This window comes from Gobio gobio (genome assembly GCF_949357685.1).
Source record: "Gobio gobio genome assembly, chromosome: 25".
In the NCBI taxonomy this organism is placed as follows: Eukaryota; Metazoa; Chordata; class Actinopteri; order Cypriniformes; family Gobionidae; genus Gobio; species Gobio gobio.
Genome location: NC_137121.1, coordinates 31,473,418 through 31,493,566, shown reverse-complemented (window position 1 = coordinate 31,493,566; position 20,149 = coordinate 31,473,418). Strand labels below are relative to the sequence as shown.

The 20,149-nt window shown below is 38.2% G+C and overlaps 2 protein-coding genes across 2 annotated transcripts in view; both read right to left on the bottom strand.

Annotated features, from left to right (window-relative positions):
- The window catches only part of sntb2 (syntrophin, beta 2), a 28,681-nt gene extending 17,851 nt beyond the window's left edge, over positions 1-10,830 (bottom strand). Inside the window, exon 1 of the mRNA XM_079809684.1 lies at positions 10,053-10,830. Coding sequence (XP_079665810.1) covers positions 10,053-10,599 — 547 coding nt within the window. The 5' untranslated portion in view covers positions 10,600-10,830. The remainder of the gene's footprint in view (positions 1-10,052) is intronic.
- Positions 10,831-13,643: 2,813 nt separating this feature from the next.
- spire2 (spire-type actin nucleation factor 2) overlaps positions 13,644-20,149 on the bottom strand; it is a 77,118-nt gene continuing 70,612 nt past the window's right edge. The window contains exon 15 of the mRNA XM_079809683.1: positions 13,644-14,641. Within this exon, the coding sequence (XP_079665809.1) occupies positions 14,416-14,641 (226 nt within the window). The 3' untranslated portion in view covers positions 13,644-14,415. The remainder of the gene's footprint in view (positions 14,642-20,149) is intronic.

Sequence of the window (20,149 nt, the reverse complement as noted above, 5' to 3'; positions counted from 1 at the left end):
GCACTGATGTAAATAGACCGTGCATGAGCCGAGCACATGGCGGAATGAGGAGACCCGCTGAAGTGCACATTCATTCTTCGACAGCAGAGGGCGCTGATGGAACAGCAGAAATGCAGCCGTTTCCCCAGTAATCACATAACCTTAATACATAATACTTAAAGACTTAAGGCTATTCATTTTCAAACTTGCATTTTATATTTTAATCTGGACTATATTACATGCCCTAGATATTGTTTGAATATGTTTGATATGTTCACACACTTTACAAGGCTCCAGTATTTAACATTAGTTCCTTCATTAACAAACTGACAATGAAAAATACATCTAAAGCATGTATTAATCTTAGTTAAATGTACATAAATTTCAGCATACCTATTGTTCTTTATAATTCTTTTGCACTTTAATCTGTTTTAAATATTTGTTTACTTTATACATTTTTGTGTATTGCTTTATTGTATTTAAATGTTTGGTTCTTTTGTTATAAGAAAGTGATTTAACCTGTTATAGTATGACAACACTTTTTTTGCAACTTATTTCAATATCGTGATAATACCGTATACCTTGATAAAAGCTTCAGCAATTAATCGCAACATGAAAATTTGATACCGGCACATGCCTAATTACAACATGCCCCACCTGCAACTGGGATTTAGTGTCTTCTGATGGTTAAATAAGTAGCCTATTAAAGAACTCGCTCAACCGTTAAATTACAGATATAAGATTAAAATAATATCAGATTTGTCTAATTTTAAATAAACAAAAAAAACAAAATGTACTTTTACTATGGTTAAATAGATGTTTAGTGATATCTTCTGAAGATGTTTTTAATTTTGGCGCGAGTTTCGTCATGCTGATGTGTGGAAAGTTTTAAACCATGTGTAACTAACCCCGCGTAACATCACAACTAGAGATGCACTGATGTATCAGTGTGTGTGTGAGTGTGTTTGTGATTTATGAGGACACAAATTTGTATAATGACACGGGTAACACGTCGTACACATGAAATATTAGGACATTTCAGATTAAAATTGCAACAATGTTTTATCAAAAATGTAAAAATGCAGAATGTTTCCTGTGATGGGTAGGTTTAGGGGTAATGTAGGGGAATAGAATGTACAGTTTGTACAGTATAAAAACCATATTATATATTTCCCTACTCAAAACATTATTTGTAGCAAACCTCTCATCAATAATCGCAAATAGCACTGTGCTTTGTTACTTCTAAAAAGAAACAGTGTCATCTTTCAAATTCTGTCCATTTTATCACGAAATTCAAACAACATACCTTTTGATATTCCTGCATGTTTTTTCGAGATATAACTTGTATTAAAGTGGAAGAGATGCGTCATCTTCATGAGTCATCTCTTCCACTTTAATACAAGTTATATCTCGAAAAACATGCATGAATATCAAAAGGTATGTTGAAATATACAGTACAACTTATCAAAATCCATATCATGACTCATGTAATCACTCAGTGTTTCAACCACAGAAAGACGTCAATAAATCAGCTGGTAAACAACAGGTCACTTAACATTGTATTTAGACTACCTCAGAAAAGTCCTCTGATGTTCACAGTTTGTTAGTTAGCAATAAAAAAACACTAGATAGGAGCTTACTGTTAATTACACAGTATTGGCATGCTTGAATAAATCTGTCATGAAGACAGTGCTTGTGAAAAATACCTTACATGTGCAATTGAGCTGTATACAAACATTTCAGTTCTTTATTTTGGGTGTAATTAGCCAATTATAACTGAAAATAAAAAGCAGTTTAATATAATAACCTTTGTTGTTTTGCATCAATTGCATCCAATATTATTGTGTACCAAATGAGAGGGTTCCCTGTATATTTTGCAGCATTATTTTGGAGAGGTAGGGTCAAACTATCGGTAGACATCATTCTGAATAATCGGCTGATAAATTTAGCATCATTAATTTCCTTAAAGAGGTGCATAAATTTTTGGTCAAGATCTTGTATGGCCAATGGAAGACTCCAGCACTCTGTAAAGTCTCCTCCAGCACATCCCAAAGACTTTCAATGAATTTAAGCTCTGGACTCAGAGGAGCCGATTCATGTGTGAAAATGTTTCTTCATGCTCCCTCCCAACTAGGGATGCATCATAATTATTGACCGAAAATGGCGTTTTCGTTTTTTGGCCAAAAGTGAAAAACAGACGAAAATATGATTAGGAAATATATCTGTGATCCGTACGATCCAGGCCCCACAGTTCAGCAGGCATGTGTTTTCACCATCAATTCGGTACTCGCACGCTACACACTCCATCAATGAGGGTTAGAAGAAGAACCATTATCAAACATATAACATGCTAGAAACATAATAATCACTGCAATAAGGATCCAATCATTGACTCTTAAGCACTTGCTAATTAAAATCCAAACAGCAGTGTATATTCAGTGTTGGGGTAAGTTACTTTTAAAGGGGTGGTAAACCACGATTTCACTATTCTAACTTTAGCTAACGTGTAATGTTGCTGCTTGAGCATAAACAACATCTGCAAAGTTACAACGTTCAAAGTTTAAAGCAAAGGGAGATATTTGCTTTTAAAGAAATCAGTTTCTAAGGACTACAGCAAACGGCCGCTAGGGACTACTACACATTCACCCAGGTTTTGCTGACATCACCAGGCCCAATATTTACATAAACCCCTCCTCCGGGGAATATGAAATAAGGGGGGGTGAGGCCATTTTGTATCGCGGCGCTGTTGTGGTATAGTAGGCTGGAGTGTTGTTGCCGCGATGCCGAGGAAACGCTGTTATATTCATCCGGATTGCAGGTCTGGGGTACTTGCTCTGTTCAGCCTTCATAGGGACGGGGGTGCGTTGCAGAGCGTTTAAAATAAAACATGTTATATGCACGTGTGTTTGAGTCAGCGGGGAACAGGCCTTCCCTATGAGCGGGGCTCCCTGCAGCACATCCACGGAGGAGAACATCCACCGTCTTCGCGATTTCAATGCCAGATTTGCACAACGTCAGCTGCGTGAAAAAAACACTGCCGGTGCGTGGATGCAGGACGCGCGCGCTGCACATTTCACGGAGGACAACACAAACTTCCACAAACTTCGCGAGTTCAATACAGGATATGCACAACAGCTTGTCCTGAAAGCTGGATTTACAAACAGAAGCTGTTTTCGGGCCACAACCTGTAAGTCTGATTTATTTTTCATCTATGTGTTTTCCTGTAATAGGTTGTAGCAAGGAAGTAAACAGATGACAACGCTGTTCTGCAAACCAGTCTGTTAAATGCTCATTCATACTTAACGTTATCCGACGAACACCTAATGTTACAAACACTAACGTTAAAATCTCAACAGCGAACCTGGCATTAGTGTAAATTATTCTTTGATTAGAGCTTTTATGTATTGTTTATCTACAGGCATGCTAAACATGGTTCTGTGTGGGATTTGGCTAACTTACTAGTTTAAGCCAGTGCTTAGTGTTTGTTTTGGGTTAGTTCTTGTGACAGATATTTGGCTATAATCGTTCTAAAAATACAAAAGTTAAAGTGCCATTCAGTAGCGATCATTATAGATCCGCAGTCTTTACTCTTGAGGACTGAACAGGTTCTGCTCGATCATCTTCGCTCAAATGTTCTGGGTCTGATTCGGGCTCAGATTGGTATGGTTTTATTGACGCCGTTGTTTCTAACACTGACCAAAGCACAGCCTCCGATAAAGGTAAGGGGCGTGACGTTTCCGACATACGTGCACTAGGCGTTTAGCAAATCACAACACACTGGGTCAGCTAACCAATCAGAGCCCATCGCGTATTTTTGAGGGACTGGCTTCATACAACCCGGAAAGCATCAGACCGTTTTACAAGGAGGGACAGAGCAGTGTAGAATAAAGGTCAAATATATGAAAAATAATGCAATTTTTTTTTTAAACGAAGCATGAACACATGTTACAGTGCACCCCACAAACACAGTCAAGCCTTCAAAAGAATGTGTTTTACCACCCCTTTAAAATTAATGTGTTACAATATTGCGTTACTCCCTTTAAAAGTAACTAACTGCTTTACTTAGTTACTTTTTATGAAATTTACTTGTAGTTACTTTTATGATATAAAGTATGACTGTGTTTTTGTGTATTTGCATGCATTGGAAAACAGGAAGATCCAAAAGCCACATTAAAAACCTACATAAAACACTTGAATTCTTATTATATTTAAATGTTTGGGAAGCGGACCCATTAAGCCAACTGTTACAGAAGCTTGAACATTTCAGGACTGTATGAAGAACACACACACACACACACACACACAAAATTATACTAGAGCAGAAAGCTCTTGGCTGTGCCAAAAAATGTTTGAGGAATTCAGTTTGGATGGATGAATGTGTGCAAGTATTTGCAGGACAATAATAATGTTCTTTTTCGAGCATCCACATTCTGGTCTTTACAGTAATTGCATTAAATGGATAATTTTCCCAAAGTCTTCCTTTGTTACTGAAGAAAGTAAGTCTGAGATGGCATGAGAGCGAGTAAATTATTTTCTTGAATTCTCATTTTTGGGTGGACTATATCCTTTTAACGGGCATTCACACTGACAGCAATTTGAACTGCACATTTACATTTAATAATAGTGGCCAATGTCTGTCTTGCGTTAGGTTCCCCCAAAAATTTAAATGTTTAACGTGCCCCTATTATGGCATTTGAAAGGTTCCTAGTTTTGTTTTGGGAGTCTCCAACAACAGGTTTACATGCATGCAAGGTCAAAAAACACTTTCATTGTCTTATAATATTCATGTATTTTACCTTATTTGCTCAACGACTCCCAAAGGATTCGCTCAACGATTGATTTTTCCAATATGCAATATTGATATGCGATGATTGATCAGATGACCCAGTCAGTTGTCGTGATTGGAATACTGCGTGCAAGCGCGGGTCGCCATTACCGGCTTGTCAAGTGTTGAACATTTTATACAGTGTATGAGCCAAGTGTGCCACACGCGTCCTGAAAAGTGAAACCAAAGCGCCTCGATCGCCCCCAGGTGGCTGGATGCAGTATAGGTCATAAACCCCGCCCTCTCCGTGTAATGTAATGGGACATAGACAAACTAAACAATCAAAATACACTTGAAATAATACATTTTCCAAAGATGGTTTCTGTCATTTCAGGCTGTTTTTTATCAGGCTGATGTTAGTTCAAGTGTTCGTTCTTTAAATAAGTTTTGTTTTAGTTAGTTATTTGATGCTATAAAATCAGGGGTGTGACGTCATGATTGCTGTAATCTGATTAATCTTGCTGTCTGTCTGCATTTGGTAGTTCAATGTAACGCATCACAGATTAATTAATTGCCGAATTTATTTAGGTGCACGTGTGGGAACTGTATCAAAATGCCAAGCGAGACTGAAAACGTGGGCAATATGCTAATGTTTCGTCTTGACGCGTTTTAAAAACACTTTGTTTAATTGACTCAGAGTCGACTCTTACACCATGTCATAACTACACGCGATGCGATAGATTCCAGCGTCAAGCAATTTGTCTGCCCACACCAGACAAGACACGACTAAAATCAATCAAAAACCACAGCCAATCAGAACAGCGTGTGGGCGGGCTCTCGCGGCAAGTGTACAGCACCTGAGATTAATCTCGATGGCACTCGCAAGGAAATGGATGAGTACATAATCAAATTCACAAATATTACACCATTTAAACATTACTAAAAATACATACTGAGTTACTAAAACAATCTTTGTCATAGAATATACTTGTTTGTTCACAGTTTGAAATGTTCTCGTTTCCATTTGTTTAATTTCTAGATCTGAGGTGAATTATCCATTGTTGCTTTTAGTATGACCACGCTACAAAGCTGGGAGCACTAAGTGATATTCAATGTCATATTTAATAAATTAATAGCACATAAACATTACCTGAGATTATCATTGCCATTTTTTGTGTTGTTTTTCCAGCTGCGACGTCGCTGTAATAGAAACGTTTCTAAAATAGAATCATCACGTGTTGGTTGGGACAAAAACTCTGATTAACATGGAAAAGATACCTTTTATCGCGTGTCGCGGCCTTGCGTCGCGTGTAGTTAGGACACTTTTGAGAGACAATAACTTTATATACGGTGCACTTTCAGATTTAAAACTTTGAACCACTGGAGTCACATGGACTATGTTTTTACCTTTTTGGAGAACCTTGAAAGTGTTAATTAAATAGGCTAGCTGTCTATGGAGGGGTAAGAGAGAGCTCTCGGATTTCATCAAAAATTATGAGTTTGAAATTTCATGAGGGTGAGGAATTAATGATTAATTTAAATTAATTTCCTTTTTTTGGTGAACTATCCCTTTAAGCAGCAAGAAAGCTACTTTACAACTGTTACAAGAAAACTTTCAAAAGCTATGGTTAGACTAAAAGTTAAAAAAAAAAAAATTGCAGATCAATTAGGTCAATAACCCAAAGGTTGCAGGTTCAAACTCTAGAAGACATTTCACCCCAAAGCATGGCACTTTACACAAGGGCTGGGTTTCGATTCAAATTTCAAGAATCGATTCGATTCCGATTCTCAAGATCTTGAATCGATTATCATTATTCGATTCGATCCGATCCGATCTTCGAGATTTAGACAAGTGTTTTTTAAGAAAGCATTTTTTTCCAGCTGTTACCTGAATTACAGGACTGTAGTTATGCAACATATTGATACTATTATTATAGACATTCAACTGCAAATTAATGGAGTATTGATGGTTGCAAAGAACAATCCCCCTTCCAGAGTGTTGATACAACTGCTTTCACAAACTTGCACTGGTGTAGACGACAGAGGACGCAGAGGTAGCCTATATCAGCAGCAGTAGACCAATTATTTAGACGCGAACCTGATGTATTATTAAAAATGACATTAAGAATTGACATTAAGATCGCAAAGGTAAAGGAGGCGCTAAGCGTCACCGTAAAGTTTTGCGCAATAACATCCAGGGAATCACCAGACCCGGCATCCGTCGTCTGGCTCGCCGCGGCGGTGTCAAGCGCATCTCCGGTCTGATCTACGAGGAGACCCGCGGAGTGTTGAAGATGCTCCTGGAGAACGTGATCTGCAGAACGTACGGCTTTGGAGGATAAACGCCTGAAATCAAGAGAAACCACAATCTGCCAGATCGCAGCTTTTAGCGTTTCTGGAGTTTTCAAAGCTGCCATGTTCGTTGTTTTAATGTCCTTCCACCTCGCGCGAATGCGTGAATTCAATGACGCGGCAAATTAAAATTCACGGGGAAAATGTAGGCCTATTATTAAATCGATCCTCTGAGTTACGGATCGATCTTTAGAAATTAATATGAAAATCGATTCAGAATTGGTGAATCGATTTTTTCAACACAGCCCTACTTTACACCGGGTTACTGCAGGGAGACTGAGCATGTCATAAAAATGTTGTCTTTATTGCAATTATGCTAATTTTGCTGGATACATTTCTCTCAGAATTACAGTCTGTGCCAGTATCCTGCTCCTTCTCACCTTCACCAATCATAGCTGGATTAATCACTCATTGCCGCTTCACCTCAGTATAAAGTCACAACATCTTGATCATATCCTTTTCAGTTTTCCAGAGGAATAATCCAGTACTGGTACTGTGCAGCATCATTGGATCATTTCTAAGCCATTTAAAGATCTCATTAGATCCACCAGGACCATCAAATTTAGTTCTTATTTTAATTAGGCCAGTGCCACAGAGGATAATGTATGTGTGAGCAGAGCCCATCTCATGCGGCACTGTTCCACATATTTCACCGTCAGTCTCCATATCTCTCACCATGATGCAGGAGGTTCAGCAGTGTCTGTGGTCTATTTGATTTGGAATATGTATATGCATGGTTTACAAAATGTTATGAGAGACTAATGAAACCATTTTCCTTAAAGGGTTAGTTCACCCAAAAATGAAAATGCTGTCATTAATTACTTACCCTCATGTCGTTCGACCTCCGTTCGTCTTCGGAACACAAATTAAGATATTTTTAGTTGAACATATTTTAGTTGAAATCTGATGGCCCTGAAAGGCCTCCATTGGCCACGATTTCATAACACAGCATCATGAAGCTTCGAAGCGTTATGAATCAGTGAGTCGAATCAGCAGTTTGGATCGCCAAATTTCAGCAGTTTGACACGCGATCTGAATCATGATTCGACTCACTGATTCATAACGCTTCGAAGCTTCATGATGCCTTGTTTTGAAATCGTCATCACTATGCAAGTTGTTATTTAGGGTTTTTTTGCGCACAAAAACTATTGTCGCCGATTCATAAAGTTATTTTAGAACCACTGTAGTGAGATGGACTTTGTAACGACGTCTTTAGTACCTTTTAAGGGTCTTGAGAGTGAACCGTGCCATTGTGCCAATGGAGGACTTTCAGAGCCATCAGATTTCAACTAAAATATCTTCACTTCTGTTCCGAAGATGAACGGAGGTCTGACGGGTGTCGAACGACATGAGGGTAAGTAATTAATGACAGAATTTTCATTTTTGGGTGAACTAACCCTTTAAGGGTGTGTTCACACTTGTAGTTCGGTTCGCTTGGTCGCCGGACCAAAAAAAAAAAAAACATTTAGTCCTGGTCTGCTTAGCGTTCACACTGGCATTTTTAACACCAAACCTAAAGATACTGAACCTGAAGGCATAGGATTACGTTCACAACCTGATTGGCCAGCTTTTATGACGTATATTTCAAGACTGAACTTACCGAACAGCCAAAACAATGCTGTGTGCATTGGATAAATGCTCTCGTTGTATGCGTGTAGCTACATATGAGGGTATTTTGACCAGCGGAGAAGCTTATAAAATGTGTAAAGGAGTCAAAATAGAGGCAGGAATCCCTCCGTCACACACACAAACAAAGATCTGCTACGAGGAGACACGGTTCTGACGCCTGTACCAAACTCTGATGGGAAACATCGAGATTATGATGATAAAAAACAGGTATGCTTGAGCATTCTGTCCTTTTTAGGGTCGCATCTTTTGACATCATGTCCAGTTTTTGGTTCGTTTACATGTCTTTGGTCCGTGTTGCGTTCATATTTCATTTGAACCGCACCAGAGTTGGTTTGGAAGCGAAGCGAGATCCATCTTTTCAGCATCTCGGTCCTTTTGTTTGGTGCGCACCAGGGTTCAGATGGCAGCGTTCACACTCATTCATATGACACTAACAGAGCAATCGCACCAGGGTTCGTTTTATTCCAACTAAACATGCCAAGTGTGAACACACCCTCAGAAAAACTGACATGTACTGTACTGTTTATACATTCAAACTACATCTAAATGAAATCAAGAGCTTGTTATTGTTGTTGTGTTTGCTGTAACATGGGTATTGACACAGATTTGAAATCGAATCAATTAATTAAGTCTGTGTCAATACCCATGTTTAAAGCAAAAAGAAAACAATAAAAAGCATGTTTGGTAGGGTCAAACATAATATTGTCCATCGAGAATCGATTGGATTGTAGAAAGTGGGTGTTGCAAACTAAATGAATGTTACTGTTTTTGATTAAAGATAACAAGGACACATTTACTACTAAATAAAGCAAACGTGTGCACAGATAAATAATGTATAATACTTCAGCATTCCATAAAAAATAGTTACTTTAACAAAAAACAAAAAAAAAATAGATTTTGTGGAGATTAAAAATAAGGAAAATCGAGAAACCGAGATGTCTTCTTCACAAAAAAAGATTGGCTTGACAGCCAAGCAAGTACAGTAAAGTACAACTGTCTATCTCCGTCTCTCTATATCCCATTCCCAAACATTCACGTCTGGTGTTTGGAGAAACATTCATGAACACATTGCTATTGGAGCAAGAGAAATGATCTGCTTATTACCAGAGTCATGCACTTCTGTAAGTTTCATGACTTCTGCAATTAATATTCAAATGTTAATGTAACTCGGACCTCTCATCAACCTGAATTATCTTTTAAAATAGTAAAATTACTAGTTGAAAACAGTATGAACACAAAACAATGACTAAACTAATTATAAACTGTGACATTATCAAACGTTTTGTGCGGGCCTGCTGAATCCCCGCGGCTCGAGTGATAGTCTTACCCTCCAGCGTCACCTCCTTCCCAGCCTTCTTCAGCGCCTGCACCGCCGCGTCGTGCGTGGCATCGCGGAGGTCGCTGCCGTTGACAGACAGGATCGCGTCGCCAACACGCAGGGCTCGACTCTGATCCGCCGCTAAACCGGGAAAGATCTTTGATATGAGGATGGGCATACGGTTCTCCCGACCCCCTTTAATACTGATACCCAGTCCGCCGGACTCTTGCTTGACTATACGAACCCTCCGAACCCCCTCCGGCCCCGACGGGTCACAATAACCACTGGACTCCGAGTCTGAGCCGGTCCCGTTGACCCGACCCGGGCTGTCATATTGCCCGCGGCTTTGATAAACATCTCGGTTCTGCTCGTTGCCATTGGAAACGCCGTTTCTTAAAGGAGAGTTGTGCTCCGAATAGCCCGCGGGCCCGCTCGGTTCGCCCTCCGCCGTCAGTGTGAGAGTGTCCCGTGTGAGTTCCGCGGAGACCCGAACCCAGCGATCACTCAACAGCAGGTCCAGATGACCCTGTTTTTCCGCGCGGGTCCACACGGCCATGATCAAACTTTAACTCATCATAAAGTTTAAACTCACTCGACACACCCACTTACACGCACATTTCCCCAGGGGAAGCGGGAGGAACCGATTTGATGTCCGTTAATAAGTTAAAACATCGGTGTATTTCTGCAGCGGGTTGAATTTGTGATCACTGCACGAAGAAACTATAAAATAAAAAACATCCTTAGATCGGACAGCGGAGATAACCATTAGATTTGTATGTAATTAATTATTCATGAGAGGGGCGGGGAATTAAAAGTATTTCGCTTCCCCAGCCCACTAAAGCCAACAGTCAGTCACAACAAGCCACTCGAGTTTGTGCTGAGCAGAGATTTCAGGCACCAAAGTGAAAATAGTGCTGCTTAATTCTGGTTTAATCACTCTAACGGACTTATTGTTTTATTTACTAGGCCTATGTGCCTTTTACTTTTGGTATGGGTAGGAGGAAGTACCCCTAAAAAATCCCGCTTCTCTCATTGATAACTTTTTTTTTAAACAACACCAATAAGATAAAATAGCTTCACTAGTGTTCAATTAATGAAAAATGAATAATAATAATAATAATAATGCACCAAATAAATAAGCTGCCAAGCAACTAATTATTTATTAGCCATTAGTAGGTCTAGTTGTCTCGATACTGATTACATTAGGTATTTTACAGTGACTTTAATGGTGCCAGAACTCAATATATAAATAAATGACATATTTGGATATAGTAGATATTAGAGAATTCAATTATTTCCTATTCACACTAAAGCCAAACCCAACCATAGTATCTAAGGAAATTAAAGGGTTAGTTCACCCAAAAATGAAAATTCTGTCATTAATTACTCACCCTCATGTCGTTCGACACCCGTCAGACCTCCGTTCATCTTCGGAACAGAAATGAAGATATTTTAGTTGAAATCCGATGGCTCTGAAAGTCCTCCATTGGCACGGTTCACTCTCAAGACCCTTAAAAGGCACTAAAGACGTCGTTACAAAGTCCATCTCACTACAGTGGTTCTAAAATAACTTTATAAAGCGCAAACAAAAACCTAAATAACGACTTAAATAGTGATGACCGATTTCAAAACAATACATCACGAAGCTTCGAAGCTATGAATCAGCGAGTCGAATCATGATTCGGATCGCGTGTCAAACCGCCAAACTGCTGAAATCACGTGACTTTGGCGATCCAAACCGCTGAATCTACTCACTGATTCATAACGCTTCGAAGCTTCATGATGCATTGTTTTGAAATCGCTCATCACTATAAAGTCGTTATTTAGGGTTTTTTTGTGCACAAAAACTATTCTCGCCGCTTTATAAAGTTATTGTAGAACCACTGTAGTGAGATGGACTTTGTAATGACGTCTTTAGAGCCTTTTAAGGGTCTTGAGAGTGAACCGTGCCATTGTGCCAATGGAGGCCTTTCAGAGCCATTGGATTTCAACTAAAATATCTTAATATTACGAAGATGAACGGAGGTCTGACGGGTGTCGAACGACATGAGGGTGAGTAATTAATGACAGAATTTTCATTTTTGGGTGAACTAACCCTTTAAGCTTTGTTGTGTTGAAGTCAAATGTTTGGTGAATCTACTGGTCAATATAACACACATGTGTCAGCTCTAATAATATTGACTCAGTAAAATATGTTGACTTTTCTCAATTGCTTTAAAGTGTTATTCATATTCTAAATGGCTCACCTCAACTTGCCCGGTAGGCTACAGTTTTTGAATGTATTTACAGTTAATAAGTGGCAAATCCTTTTCAAGCCCACAAATTATTAAAATTTGTTTTTCCTTTGCGCAAAATATGTTAATGTAGTTTTTTGTTGTTGTTGTTTTAGATTTTGGGGTAAAATGTGGCTTGAAGATGTTCTTAACATGTTTTTAGAGATTAATCAACATTTTGTCCTCAAAGTTGATGTGTTAGAAGCAGGAAAAATGGGCAAGCGTAAGGATTTGAGCGAGGGCCAAATTTTGATGGTTAGGCGACTGGACCAGAGCATCTCAAACTGCAGCTCTTGTGGGGTGTTCCCGGTCTGCAGTGGTCAGTCTCTATCAAAAGTGCTCCAAGGAAGGAACAGTGGTGAACCGGCGACAGGGTCATGGGCGGCCATGGCTCATTGATGCACGTGGGGAGCGAAGGCTGGCCCGTGTGGTCCGATCAAACAGACGAGCTACTGTAGCTCAAATTCCTCAAGAAGTTAATGCTGGTTCTGATAGAAAGGTGTCAGAATACACAGTGCATCGCAGTTTGTTGCGTATGGGGCTGCATAGCCACAGACCAGTCAGGGTGCCCATGCTGACCCCTGTCCACCACCGAAAGCACCGACAATGAGCATCAGAACTGGACCACAGAGCAATAGAAGGTGGCCTGGTCTGATGAATCACGTTTTCTTTTACATCACGTGGATGGCCGGGTGCGTGTGCATCACTTACCAGGGGAACACATGGCACCAGGTGCACTATGGGAAGGCAAGCCGGCGGAGGCAGTGATGCTTTGGGCAATGTTCTGCTGGGAAACCTTGGGTCCTGCCATTCATGTGAATGTTACTTATACACGTACCACCTACCTAAGTATTGTTGCAGACCATGTACACCCTTTCAAACGGTATTCCCTGGTGGCTGTGGCTCTTTCAGCAGGATAATACGTCCTGCCACAAAGCAAAAATGGTTCAGGAATGGTTTGAGGAGCACAACAAGTGTGAGGTGTTGACTTGGCCTCCAAATTCCCCAGATCTCAATCCAGCATCTGTGGGATGTGCTGAACAAACAAGTCTGATCCATGGAGGCCCCACCTCGCAACTTACAGGACTTAAAGGATCTGCTGCTAACATCTTGGTGCCAGATACCACAGCACACATTCAGGGGTCTAGTGGAGACCATGCCTTGACGGATCAGGGCTGCAAAAGGGGGACCAACACAATATTAGGTCATAATATTATGCCTGATCGATGTTTAATACAGTAATCACAAAAAACACCCACATATGGCCCTTGTGTGCCATTGTTGTGGTTGTTCTAGGAAAAAACACATTGGAGAGAGCAGCAGTTTTGTGGCATTTGGTTTTATTGCAGACTTGCAGACCTTACAAAATAAGAGTGAGTTAAACATGAGCTTAAGCTGTGGATCAAAAGGCCACCTCATTCTATTGAGAATAAGATACTATTATCTACTTCATTCTGACCTGACTCGGTCCCAAGGTAATTACATAACACTCTGGTGCTAAATAGATCAAATCCCAAAGCATAAAAATACATTTGCTATTAGAAATATGCATTGACTGATGTTCTGTATAAGGACGTCTCCTAAGCATGGACAGTCCTGGATCAGTTATATATATATAGAATACTTTTCAAGCTAAAATCAAGCAAAAGGATTGTCTTTTACCATAAGCCTTCAACACTCTCAGAAAAAAAAAGGTACAAAAGCTGACACTGGGGCAGTACTCTTCCAAAAACTACACCTTTGTACCTAAAGAGTGCATATTAGTACCTCAAAAGTTCACATTGGTACCAAAAGTGTATGAATAAGCGAAACTTTTTAAAGGGTACCATCCCAGTGACAGCTTTTGTACCATTTCTTTCTGAGCGTGAAGCATTGCCTCTCTTAATCTATACAGACAGTATTGTGGATAGATGTACATAGTGCAGGAGGGGGTGATAAGGCAGAAATGAGTCTCACGTGATCCACATCTCTATCGTCTAACACTAGCGAATATTTCTGAGGGAAAACCGCAGCTTAGAGTTTGTATAGAGCATGTGAAGAGTGTGTGTGAGGTTTTAGCTTTGGAGATAAAGCTGAGTCTCAGACATCTGTTGATACATTCATTTACTCGTCCAATTGAAACCATGTGGTTGTGGACATGTCGAGGTTGTCCGTTTATTTCGTTTTGGTGTGTTGTTGATGAAGTCCACGCTTCTGCGACTGGAGGAAATGACATCAGCCACAAACTTTGTGCAGTCAGAGCACACATCTCTCAGGTTGCAGCCAGCAGCGTACAGGTGGGGAAACTCTTCCTCGACAGAGTGTCTGGAGAGAGAACACAAAGGCCTGCAGAGGAACAGACACAGCCAAGAAATGATGTTAAATGACACGTATTCTGCATAATGACAGCCAAGTTACTATAAATTCAGTTTAACAAGTTAAGCTCAAATCATATTTCACATTTATTTATATAGTGTTTTATACAATAGATTGATTCAAAACAGCTTCACAGAAAAAACAAATATGGTAACACTTTATTTAATTATAACGTGTCCTTGTTATAGTAATCATACATTTAAGTACTGAGTAAAATTGTTCAAGTAGAAAACATTTCCATTCAACTATAAAGCTGCTCTACAGAAGAAAATAGTGTCTTTATTCAGTTCAATAACAATTTTAGGACTGAATTTGTGGCATAGTGTTGATTAAGGCAAACAAAAATTACTCGCCCCTTTTGCTTTAAAGAAAAGCACAAATTAAGGTTACAGTGAGGCACTTGGGAGCCATTTTTGGTTGAAAGCAAAATTGTAAAGCGTAGAATTTGTTTAAAGCACTTGTGTATTATTTGAGCTGTAAAGTCATTCTCTATCTATCTATCTATCTATCTATCTATCTATCTATCTATCTATCTATCTATCTATCTATCTATCTATCTATCTATCTATCTATCTATCTATCTATCTATCTATCTATCTATCTATCTATCTATCTATCTATCTATCTATCTATCTATCTATCTATCTATCTATCTATCTATCTATCTATCTATCTATCTATCTATCTATCTATCTATCTATCTATCTATCTATCTATCTATCTATCTATCTATCTATCTATCTATCTATCTATCTATCTATCTATCTATCTATCTATCTATCTATCTATCTATCTATCTATCTATCTATCTATCTATCTATCTATCTATCTATCTATCTATCTATCTATCTATCTATCTATCTATCTATCTATCTATCTATCTATCTATCTATCTATCTATCTATCTATCTATCTATCTATCTATCTATCTATCTATCTATCTATCTATCTATCTATCTATCTATCTATCTATCTATCTATCTATCTATCTATCTATCTATCTATCTATCTATCTATCTATCTATCTATCTATCTATCTATCTATCTATCTATCTATCTATCTATCTATCTATCTATCTATCTATCTATCTATCTATCTATCTATCTATCTATCTATCTATCTATCTATCTATCTATCTATCTATCTATCTATCTATCTATCTATCTATCTATCTATCTATCTATCTATCTATCTATCTATCTATCTATCTATCTATCTATCTATCTATCTATCTATCTATCTATCTATCTATCTATCTATCTATCTATCTATCTATCTATCTATCTATCTATCTATCTATCTATCTATCTATCTATCTATCTATCTATCTATCTATCTATCTATCTATCTATCTATCTATCTATCTATCTATCTATCTATCTATCTATCTATCTATCTATCTATCTATCTATCTATCTATCTATCTATCTATCTATCTATCTATCTATCTATCTATCTATCTATCTATCTATCTATCTATCTATCTATCTATCTATCTATCTATCTATCTATCTATCTATCTATCTATCTATCTATCTCTTAGAATTTGATATACAGTCCTGCTTGAAAGTTTGTGAACCCCTTGTGGAATCTGCGAATAATGTTAACAAAAAAAAAAGAGATCATACAAAATGCATGTTATTTTTTATTTAGTTCTGTCCTGAAAAATATATTTTACATAAAAGATGTTTACATATAGTCCACAAGACAAAAAAAAAAAAAAAAAAGCTAAATTTAATCAAAATTACCTGTTCAAGAATTTTATGAACCATTGATTCTAAAAGGTCCCATGACATGAAAATTTCACTTTATGAGGTTTTTTAACATTAATAGGAGTTCCCCTAGCCTAGCATGTCTATGGTCCCCCAGTGGCTAGAAATGGAGATAGGTGTAAACTAGGGATGCAACAATACAGTTAGTCCACGGTTCAATACATACCTCGGTTTTTAACCACGGTTTTCGGTTCGGTTCGGTTCTAATGGCTTGTCACATCAGTTTTTTGTTATTCTATTCTTAGGCAACAGGAACAGCAAGAGGTTAAGGAGAAAAAAGGCTATTTTTTATTGCAATACTCTTTCTTTATTTTACTTAAAAGAATTGAAAACCCTTACTTAAACTTAAAACTTTACTTTAAAAAAAACCCTTGTACACATTCCTAATGTATTGTAAAATATAATGTATATAAAGATTTACACTGGCAGAATTACAACAGTAGTACAGCAGCATTTAAGTATGAAATTGAATAAATGTAAAAATAAAACACTACATAGACTTCACTATAAAATATACATTGATTCTTATTAAAGCTACTGTATTCGTTTTTTCAGTCAAGAGCAGTGAGTGATTTTCTCTTTGTCTTTTGTTGTTGTATTAACATTAAACGGATAGTTTATTCAAAAATAAATTCTTTCATCGAGAAATGAATACAGGTTTGGAACAATATTAGAGCGAGTAAATAATTACATACACTGAAAAAACAGGAAAACACATGTTGTCCAATTTACTTAATCATATTATTTGTGATCTACGCAACAAATTTGTGTTTCTCTTCTAAACATGATTTCATTGCTTTCGATTAATGTAATTCTCTAAAATGTGCAATCTACTAGATTCAATTATTTGGGGTGAATGTGAACCAATTAAGTACTCGAAAATGATTTTTGCTGAAACTGTAGTTCCCAGCATGCTTTGCTTGGGACTTGACGACTAGAGTAAAATTGTTGAAATTAAGTGTTATTTGATGTTTTTGGGCAAAATGAGAAAAAAGGGGGAGACTTTATATTGTTTATTGGTGTTTAATGTTTAATTATGTTGGAATTATTCGAACCATTTAAATTACACTGGGTTACCATAGTGGAGAAGAGCGGAGCGATTGCTTAGGCTGTGGACTGACTCAGCACATGTCATTACAGAGCATTTCACATTTAGCATGTAAATGATGTGCTATTGCTGGCAAATATAATGAAAGCTACTGAATACAGTATTTAAGATCAGTCAAGAGACAACAAAAATATACAAAAATAAACATGTGTTTTGATTAAAGAGGCAGGGTCTCATGCCCCCGTGTGCACCACCGTTGTTAGGGAGCTATATTAAAATCATTGTGAGACTACTCAATTCGGTTACTTAAAAAGTACTTAATTCCATTATGTTGAAATTATGTGAACAAATTATGTTTGTTTAACTTAATTGAAGCATGTGGAGCCGATGTACACGATTAAATCATGTAAATCCAACACCATTTTTTTCAGTGTAATTTTAGAGGCGAACGGTCTCTTTAAGGACCGCGTGTTCACTACTGCTCTGTTGTCCATTTAAGACCTCCGTGCATCTAATATACAGACACACGCGATTTTACTTTCACTTTAGACATAACCGACTGTGTTTGTGTTAACCTTGTGTGTATTTGACAGTATTATTAGCGCAGTAAGACGACTACTTCAGTAATCACGTGTTTGACAGGCGTTTAGTGCGCGCGCTCGGAAAAGCGCATGTTAAAACCGTGCACGCGAATGAGCCGGCAAGGCTTTAAAACGCATGCAAATAATGAACTTTCTTGATTGTGAATATCTATAGTGTTCCGTGAGTATAACTCTACCACTAACGTGTGATGTGAATGTATGTCGCGTTGTTCAGTAGGCTATTGGGATGGAGGCAAATCATAGCATTTGTAGAAAAATTATTATTTAATGAAAAACCGCAATTCACAAGCGCGTATTGAACCGTGAATGCCGTACCGAACGGTTCAATATTATATTGAGAATTGTGGCATCCCTAGTGTAAACCAAGCCCTAGGTCTCCTGCTCTGCCTTTGAGAAAATGAAAGCTCAGACGAGCCGATCTGGAATCTTCCCCTTATGTCGTCATAGACTTGGTCGGCATTACTGGGAACGCCCACAAAAACGTCATATTCGCCATATGCCGTGGGGGAAAACAAGCCATTAGAATGAATGCACGTAGACCTTGTTAGACGCCTTATCTTTACTCTTTGTAATGATTACGATTTATTTTTACTTGGTGCAGTCTCGAAAAGTTGCCATGTGGCGTTCTGCACCTCTATTAAAGGACAACTCCGGTGAAAAATGAACCTAGGGGTAATTAACACATGGTTACCGAGTAGATTGTTCTCTGGGATGCGGTTTCATGAAAATCGAATGCATTATCTCTAAAAGCAGATTAGCTTATAACGCGAGTGAATGGGGCACAGAGTAAGTAAAATTAAATCGCTAGTTTATACCACTAACAAGGCTCAAAATAGCCTCACACTAACATGGTAGCATAATGAGGGTCCCTACATGCAAACCGAAGCATTGAGAACTTTGTAAGTGAACAAACAGTTTAATAAGAAGATACTTTATAAAGACAGAATATTACGCGTACACAGACAGGAGCCATCTTGGAAAACAGTCTCGCAAGTCGAGCCACAAACGCTTAGCACAGCGTTCGTGGCTCGACTTGTCAAGATGGCTCCTGTCTGTGTACGCGTAATATTCTGTCTTTATAAAGTATCTTCTTATTAAACTGTTTGTACACTTACAAAGTTCTCAATGCTTCGGTTTGCATGTAGGGACCCTCATTATGCTACCATGTTAGTGTGAGGCTATTTTGAGCCTTGTTAGTGGTATAAACTAGCGATTTAATTTTACTTACTCTGTGCCCCGTTCACTCGCGTTATAAGCTAATCTGCTTTCAGAGATAAAACTCTTTACATTCGATTTTCATGAAAACGCATCCCAGAGAACAATCTGCTTGGTAACCATGTGTTAATTACACCTAGGTTCATTTTTCACCGGAGTTGTCCTTTAAGTTATCTGAAGTTTCAGAGTAAAGATAAGGCGTCTAACAAGGACTACGTGCATTCTTTCTAATGGCTTGTTTTCCCCCATGGCATATGGCGAATATGACGTTTTTTTGGGCGTCCCCAGTAATGCCGACCAAGTCTATACGGGGAAAGGTTGCCTCCTCTTTCTCTGCTTTGCCCGCCCAGAGAATTTGGAGAAAATAGATTCAGTTTATTTTTTACATTTAATTCAGTGGCAATGTCAGCACAGGCTTTACAACAAACTTTTACCATATGGATTCGACAGCACCGCCACAAACAGTGAGTAACAGTGTTAATTAACGCCTGATTTGTGATCAGTGATTTCTGATGTGTAGCTAATTATTCAAGTTCACACATCGTTTAATCTGCATGCATCAGTGAATTAAGTGACTAAAAGATTAACTTCACATTGTTTATCTAAGTAGCATGAAACAAATCTGTTATTTAAATGGTGATTAAACTACAGAGAGCGATCAAAGAACACTCTTTATACGAGATAATGATGACGAGATCATTGCATTCACATGACAAACAGACTGCATGTGTACTCAATGCTCATCACCAGTGTTGGGGGTAACTCATTACAAGTAACTTGAGTTACGTAATAATACTTTTTCTAAGTAACTAGTAAAGTAACGCATTACTTTTCAAATTT